Source organism: Benincasa hispida, chromosome 10 (assembly GCF_027475165.1).
Source record: "Benincasa hispida cultivar pf3 chromosome 10, pf3_genome.v1.1, whole genome shotgun sequence".
In the NCBI taxonomy this organism is placed as follows: domain Eukaryota; kingdom Viridiplantae; phylum Streptophyta; class Magnoliopsida; order Cucurbitales; family Cucurbitaceae; genus Benincasa; species Benincasa hispida.
In genome coordinates this window covers 37382083-37390574 of record NC_143487.1, presented here as the reverse complement: position 1 = coordinate 37390574, position 8492 = coordinate 37382083, and the positions used below count along the sequence as shown (strand labels likewise).

Sequence of the window (8492 nt, the reverse complement as noted above, 5' to 3'; positions counted from 1 at the left end):
TCCCCCACGTGACTTGCCTTAAGCTCATCACCTTGCTTTCTTTATACACGTTGTAGCACATTCGAAAATACAACAGAGAAGAAATACTTCAAGCAGAAAACAATCAAGCAAGAACACAAGTATGAAAGATTAAGGGAAGAAGAAGAATACTCATAAAGAATTAGATGGAAATGTGTTCTTTGATGGATTTCTATGTCGATTCTGTAGGAATCGAGTGATTAGATGGAATTAGAAGAAATATGAAGAATAAAAATATACACAAGATATACCTCATTCGGCACCCAATGACATAAAACTCGTATCTGCTAAATTTCCCATGAAAATATTCTTTCATTATCTGTCTGAATCTGAGTATACATTCTACAGCAGCAGTTTAAAATCATTTTAAACAGAAAGTTTCAGATTTCATCTCCCAAAATGAAAATGTACTGTAAATGAATTACTTGCTTTTACACTGTAAAATGCTGTGGATCGAATGCAAAGGATGTTGAAGAGTTCCATCCATAATCAGTAAGTCAAAAGTGGTGAACCACTGCAATGAACATCAGAAACACCAGAAATTCTCTGCCTGGGGGACAATGTTGTAATCCCCACAGCATCAACATCAAGATTTTGAATATTTTTTCTCTTCTGAGTTTCCAGATTTGCAGAAATCCCTTGACTTCTGGTCTCACCTTCCTTTTGGGTAGCCATGGACACCATTGCTTGAGCTTCTACCACTACTGATGCATCATCTTCCCCAGCATACAAAATCTTCTTTATTGCTCTTACAACCTGTAGAACAGAGTTTATCAGCTCGAGTTGAGCAAAAATGGAAAGAAAGAATTGGCATTTTCTAAAATCTCAGGGTACTTTACATTAGAGTCCTGTATCTCATGACTCTGGCATAGAATCTCAATATCCCTCAATTTGGCAAAGTAAAAATCTCTTTCCTTCTCAAGGCTGTCAATTGAAAGTTTCAACTCTGTGATCTGCATTGGATTTCTTATCATTTACAGTTCAGATATCATAAACAGAAAGAATTCACTTCCATATTGTAATCCATGAATTGTCTACCTGTTCATCATATACTGCTGCTCCAGAACTAGAGGAAGGCCTTGAAGTTTTTCCTGATTGATTTGCTGAGTTGACATTAGCAGTTACTTCATTTCTTCTTGCATTTTGAGAGGTTTGAGATCTAGATGTAGCCACTGAGTTCTTGGATGATGATTGAGAGGCTGCAAATTTCTTACTAGCTTCTTTCCCTCCCTTGCAGGCTTCTCTTCTTTCTAAAGCGTTATAACTGGAAAAGGAACCGAGTGATTTAACAAAGTATTTCTTCAAGAAAAACAACTTGTTATTGGATTCAAATGCTAGTGAAGCCTAAAAAACACTTCAGGAATATTTAAGGTTAAATTACCAGTTTAATACCAAGGCTTGATCTAATAATCATTTGGTTTTCAGTTTTAATTTTTGAAAATTAAGCTTATACTTATTCTACCTCTAAATTTCTTGTTTTGTTATCTACTTTTTATCAATATTTTCTAAAACTAAGCCAAGTTTTAAAAGCTAAAAAAGTAGTTTTTAAGAACTTGTTTTTATTTTTAAAATTTGGTTAAGAATTGAACTATTTTCAATGAGAACGGTACAAACAGTCGTGAGAAATTTAGAGGACAAACTTATTTTTCAAAAATCATAAACAAAAAATCAAATGATTTTCAAACAAGACCTAAACTTTCTAAATTATTTCCGGTAGATTTCCTAACTTCAGAAAACATGAGAAAGGCCTTGAAATTATACATGCCTTGGAATTCATTGACCCACTGGACACAAAATTAATGTATCTAATTTAAGAAAAATTTTGAAACTTCAATTTCAAGTCACTCATAATTTCCTGAACGTGAAAGGGAAAGAAAGTAGATGGAATTACTTGTGTAGAACTCCTCCGTTGATCGAATCACAGTACCACTTCATCCATTGCATGAACTCCAAGTTATCAAGTGGTCTACCTTTCACAAGCTTGCTAACCTCGATATGCTAAGAACATAAACAAGAATAAAAATTGCAGTTTCAGAACAACAGATCTTACAAATATTAGGTCAAAATCAAATCTAAATCAAACAACAAAAAGAAACGAGCATCAAAATAGAGAGAAATCCAACCTTCGTGATCTTGAGCTTGTTGAATACATCTTGAAGAACCTTATAGTTCTGAATCATTTCGTACTCGCTTTTCGCATCGAAATTGACCTTATGCATCGGCACCATCCCTGGATGAACCGCATCCATCAACTGGCACTGGACCGCACCAGAGCAAGACTGTGTAACAACATGAGGATTCGTCGTAAGAACAGTCAATTGCAGGTATATTATGAAATTGAGATCCAAAATGCAAAAAAGCAAAAATCAAATTGAGAGTGAATAGAATTGAAACCTCTTCAACTTTGGAGAGATTGAGGTGGAGAGTGGAGTTGATCCATGAAAGGATCTCAGATCTGCCAACGAAGTAAGCCGAATCCATGATTCCAATGCTTGAAGCCATTTTTTTGTCCTCCAAATTCTCTTAGGAACTAGGGTTTGAGCAGTGAGATTGTTGGAATTGATGTGTAAGATCTTGGGAAGAACTTTTTGCTTTTTCCATATCGTTGGGGTTTAATATGAGTAAGCTTACAACGGCTATTTCTTGGAAAGGTAGGGGGAAAATTCAAAATTAAAGAACATCGGGATCTTTCTTGGATTAAAATTTTTGAATTTCTTCCATGTAAATTATAACGAGCAGACCATGGCAGCCACGTGTTCCGAAAGTAGGCTATCAAACCGCCACATGCCATTACATTTTTTTCATTCAAATATAGGAAAATGAACAAATAATTTCGATAGTTTATCACTGTCTATCATTAAACATTTTTTTCATTCAATATAGACGGTAATATTTTACTAAATATTTTTAACATTTTTATCATTTAAAATAATTTTTTTTCTTTTCTTTTGGCTTTTTCATTATACTATTTTTTTGAAAGATTTATACCATGTTTCATCATTTACACATATTTTTCTTTTAATACGTGGATTTTTTTAATAATTTGATAATATTTTTCATGTAATAATTTTATTTATATTGCATATATTACAAAATAGATGTCCGATATTTGATGTCATAAAATACTGTTTTCAATCTCCAATCACCTTATGTATCTTACATGCTGTCTATATAATTTCACTTCCGGTGTTTGTTAGATCAGTGTGGGGTGGAGAAATCGAACCTCAAAACTCGAGGTCGATAATATAAACATATGACAATTGAGATACGCTCTTTGTTGGCAATTGTCTTAGAAATTTTTAACTTTTTATATGCAATATATTTATGATAGTGATGAAATTCTGACTATCAACTTCCTATGAGAATTTCATATAGATTTTTAAAAATTAAGTTTATTTCCTCTCATTTTTAAGAAAGTTTAAATTTTTTTCTAAGTTCAAGAGTTAAATTTTTAGTTAAATTCTAAAAATCAAGTCAAATTTTTAAAACGATAAAATAAATCAAGAATTTATTGACAGAAGAAGTGATTATAGATTTAATTTTTTAAAAAAAATGAAACGGTCATTAAAGGAGGCCTTAATTATTGGATGAAGTAATTTTTCCTTTTTAATAGGGATGTTGGGATTTTAATTCATACAGGTGAATTTATTAATTATTGTTTTCATGTAGTAATATAATATTAATGATAACAATGCATGCGACAAAAAAAACTATATTGACCATTTAATACCGTTTGATGTAAAAGTATCTTTAAATGGTTTTCTTCAATTTAAATAGACCAACATAACTAAATTCAATTTATAAAATTTAATATTTATATATTGTTTAGTCTTATACAACTTATAATATTATCCAATAAAAATATTATATTGGCAAACATTAATAACGAGAATCATAAAAAAACATAACAATTATGTAATTAATTAAAAGTTTAATTTTCAAAATTAAATGTTGAGAAATTGGAATATATAACAGAATTTTAGGTTTAATTTGAAAAAATGTCAAAATTAGAGCTAATTAGATTTTTGACAAATCAGATCACATGAGGGGTAATTTTCGAATATTTGTCTTTTATAAGTTTGTAAGTTTTGTGGTTGATGGAGTTGTAAATACAATATAATTGTTGAAGCTTAAATAAATATGAAGTTATAAATAAGTGTAGGGTTGGTAAAAAAATCTGCAAGATAGGTCCTTGCAGGTCCCGCCTCGATATGACCGAGGATAGGAGTCAAACCAGGGATTAAAATAAAGTCCCTGATCGAGAACGGGGTGTGGATGAGGAGAGTACCCTACCCTATATTCGATATTTTTTAAAAAAAATATATAAATGTATAGATATATAAAGTTCTAAGAAATTTGGAAAAAAATGGTTGTTTATTTAAATTATTTTTCATTTTTCATTTTCTTTTAATTTTTTTACTTTTTATTTTTTAAATTAACTTATTAACTTTCTTTTAATAAAAAAAATATTTTTATATTCAATGAACATGTGAGATTACTAAGGATAAATATAATTTTTTTAATAATTTTTTAAATGGTATTTTTCAATATTTCGAGGATGGTTCTCTCCCCGATGAGGAATCCCCATCCCCATCCCCGATTTCAATTTGCAAGAATGGGGATTAATTTTCCCCCAGGGATGGATAGGGAATATTCTTATAGATTCAGTTGTATCTAAATTTTTTTATTATTTTATACATATTATTATCAAATTAATTTATATTTTTTCTTTTACAATTTTTTTGATGTTTTCAATTTGTGCGTGTATATATATATATATTATTATTATTATTATTAGATTCAGTTTATTTTTTTCATCTTTTTCAATTTTTTGTTTATATTCTTATCGTATTTTACCTCATATTATGTTATTATGTTATTATATAATTTTTAACTATTTGAAATACATTATTGGTTATCAGTATCTTAACCGAAGTGTATGTTCTGGATACATAAGAATTCAATTTATATATTATATCTTACTGCTTTTTCCCCACCAATGCCGGCATATTTTGGTCATTAACTAATATACATTTACATATACAATGTAATAGTAATATGAAGTTATGAGATTTAACTAATATATATTTACATATAAATGTAATTGTGATGTGAAGTTATGAGGTTTTAACCAGAAGTTTTCATGATTATTGATAACATAATATTGTATCTTATTGATTTTTTCCATAGGTATGTTTTGATAATTAACTAACATACATTTACAAATACCATGTAATAGTAATACGAAGTTATGAGATTTAACTAATCTACGTTTACACATACTGTTAAGAGGTTTAAACCTCCTAAGTTCTAGGTTTTGTTTCCTTTTAATTTTGTTCTTTTGAGTCAAAATTGATATAACTAAGAAGATAATTAATTTAAATTTATTTGATAAGGGATTTGAAAAATTTTAATTAAGTTGATTAAAAATTTATAACTTGTAAAATTTAAATTGCAGCTAGCTTGCCAGGACCCAAAACAAATTATATTTTTAACCACTCTCACAAGCTTGTAGGTTAGTGGGAACGAGTTATCTCCAAAGGGATTCTTGAGATATCTTAGTTAATTAGTAAATTTGATGGTCACGATGAGGGATTTTTGAGATTATTGTGTGCAAAAAAATTTAAATGGCTTAAAGGTAACAGCGTAATTGAAACAAAAGTTCAATTTGATTAAAGGTGTAGCTTAGGGAATTCGGAATTTGGAATTTGGAATTCATCTATTTGTTTGCTTGATCATATAACTCTAGTTATGCAATGCTGGTTCGTTTTAACCTTAGCTCTTACATTTAAGAAGACCCAAGCAACATACCCTAATGTATTAATTAATTCCTTGATTAGCCTAGATGCCTAATTAATCGTGTTTGTTAGCAACCATAAGAATTAAGCATCAGCATTAAGAGAGGTAATCTAGCTAAGTCAATTAATAATCCAGACAACCTAAATTACTAAATTCGTTCCTGAAATTGATTAATCATGCAGTATGTTTCTGACAGGATTTTCCTAAACAACTTAAAATCCACACTCAAGCATGCTTTAACCCTTGCCTTTATGAGATTAACATACATTAGATGCAATATCTACTCTCAAACAATTAAAGGATAATGAGAATTGGCCAAAAACTCATAAACTCATGCAATGCATAGAAATTAAAACTTCATTCAAGAATAGTAAATTCAGCGAGCATTATATTTAAGAACTTGAAAAAATCCAAGTCTCCCAACAAAAATCAAATGGGTTTCAATCCTTCCTAAGCTAGAAATTACTTACCTTAGCCTCTCATGGTGTATCAAGATGAATCCAATGTAAATAAATTCAAAAATATAAGAAAGCAAATGCTAGGAATGATAAAAGATGAGATAAATCATGCTAGAGGCTGAAAAATCGAAAGATTCAATGACCTAATTCGAAAAAAGAGTATTTATAAAAATAGAACGGCACTATGGCACTTGTGCACAGTGCTACAGCGTCGATGCACGAGTGCACTTGATGTGCGTCAAAATGTTCGTAGTGTCGCACCACTAACCTAAACATAACCTTTCTGGAAAATGCACAGTGACGTTGCACATAATAGTGTTATGGCATTGTGCAGGTCTACTGCTGCAGCTTAGTTGAGAGTCGTGCATGGCGTTGCTGCACTGCACCAAGGGCACTTCTATAATTTTTCATCTTTTCCTCGCCTGATGCTTTCAAAGCTCTATTCTGGTTTGTTTTAGTTCCATTTCTGCTTCAATGGTCCATTCTACCCAATAAGTGTTTGATACCTACACAGTCATTGAATGAACGCTTAAAATCATAGAACACAGTCGAATTAAGAGGATTAAGATATCTCATTTTGGTAGTTATCAAATCACCTCAACTTAATTCTTGATCATCCTTAAGCAAGACAGAATCACACAATCATACAGAAATAAATAGGACAAGGCAAAATCACACAATCACACAGAAATAAATAGGTCACTTAATTGCTAGACTTGTTACTCCAATTTTAACAGTCTACTTTAAGATCATGCTCACAATCAATAATGTAATCCAAAAACAACCAATCAAATCAGGCAAATTTTAAGAAGTTTCTTCAAATCTATTCATGCATAAGTGAGTGCAAAACCCTTGTATTTAAACTTAAACAAACAAAAAATAGTTTTATAAAGCCCTCAATTCATTTTTCTCCTACTCTGGCTCAAAAGATCAAGAATTAAATTTTCTAAACCCAAAGTGGCATTAGCATGCTAAGAGGAAAACTAACCTCATTTTTTATTATCTCTTTATTTTCCTAGGAAAATAGAGAGAAAACCTTATCTGAAAAAATTGCCTTCATTTTGCCTTGCCTACATGGATTACATGAATAACATCCAACCACGGGCCAAATTTCTTTAAAGATGACTAAGCTACTCATGTCTCGAGAACGTTTTCGTACTGTGGAAGCTACGGGTGTCATAGTCACCCCTGACTACTTCCATCCCAAGAAAGAGGAGTAAACCTCACTTTATTATTCTTTGTATTCCTTTCCTTTTTCCTTTTTCCTTTTTCCTTTTTTCTTTTTTCTTTTTCTTATTTTTCTCTTTTTTTTAAAGATAAGTGAGCATGTTGATTGGTTAATTCCCTATACAAGTATTACTAAGTTGAAGTTTAAGAGAGTATAATGTTTATCCCCAATGCCTTTTTCGAGTTGACAAAAAAAATATTGGCTAAATAATGTAATTCTTAGCATGCAAGACCTAGGATATAGGCAGACAAATAACTCAAATTTGCATGAAAAATGAGATGAAGATTTTTAAAATAGGCTAGAAAAATTATTCTTTTTTTCTTGCTACATTATCTCAAACAAGCAAAATCCTAAATGAGTGTATCATCAACTATCATAATAATGGGCAAGGCAATTAAGAAAACAAACAATCAAATCACACAAGTACGAGCTCAAATGCTCAAGGACTGCTAGATATGCATCAACAAAAGCAAGCGAAAACCGAAACCACCCCCAACTTTCAGAGCATACATTGTCCCCAAAATATCAAGATAAAAAATAATAGGTAGAGGACAAATTAAAGGGGAACAAAGAGACTCCCCTGAATTTGGGCATGCTGTAAAGTGGTTGAGCTTGCTTTAAGATTCAACCACAAATGATTACTGTACAAACAAAAATTTCCAATCAAAATAAAAAAGAAAAAACAAGAAGTTAATTTAAAAAATGAAAAATAAAGGAAAATAATAAATTTTGCTATCTGGCTGCCTCCAGAAAGCGTAAATTTTTAAGGTCGGTTGCTTAATCGTATTCTGCCTGATCATACTGGCTTGGAGTTGATCGACATCTCTCTATCATCCTTCTCTCAAGAATTTTCTTCACCATCCTATAAAGATAAAACATCGTCGTAAGAGAAGGGATTAGTGAAAGCATCATACTCATAAACAAGGTTTTTTTTAATTGTCCATCACATTTAATAGATAGAGACCCTTCACCAACATCTATTTTGGCCT

At 30.9% G+C, this 8492-nt stretch overlaps 1 protein-coding gene across 1 annotated transcript; it reads right to left on the bottom strand.

Moving 5' to 3' along the window:
• Positions 1 to 285: 285 nt before the first annotated feature.
• On the bottom strand, positions 286 to 2751 carry LOC120088806 (microtubule-associated protein RP/EB family member 1C-like). The gene is made up of 6 exons (XM_039046244.2): positions 2413 to 2751; positions 2142 to 2297; positions 1910 to 2016; positions 1057 to 1282; positions 858 to 971; positions 286 to 774 (listed from the first exon to the last, which is right to left on the bottom strand). Exons 1-6 carry the CDS (start codon positions 2518 to 2520, stop codon positions 508 to 510), a joined length of 978 nt encoding a protein of 325 aa, XP_038902172.1. The 5' UTR covers positions 2521 to 2751; the 3' UTR covers positions 286 to 507.
• Between the last annotated feature and the right edge of the window lie 5741 nt (positions 2752 to 8492).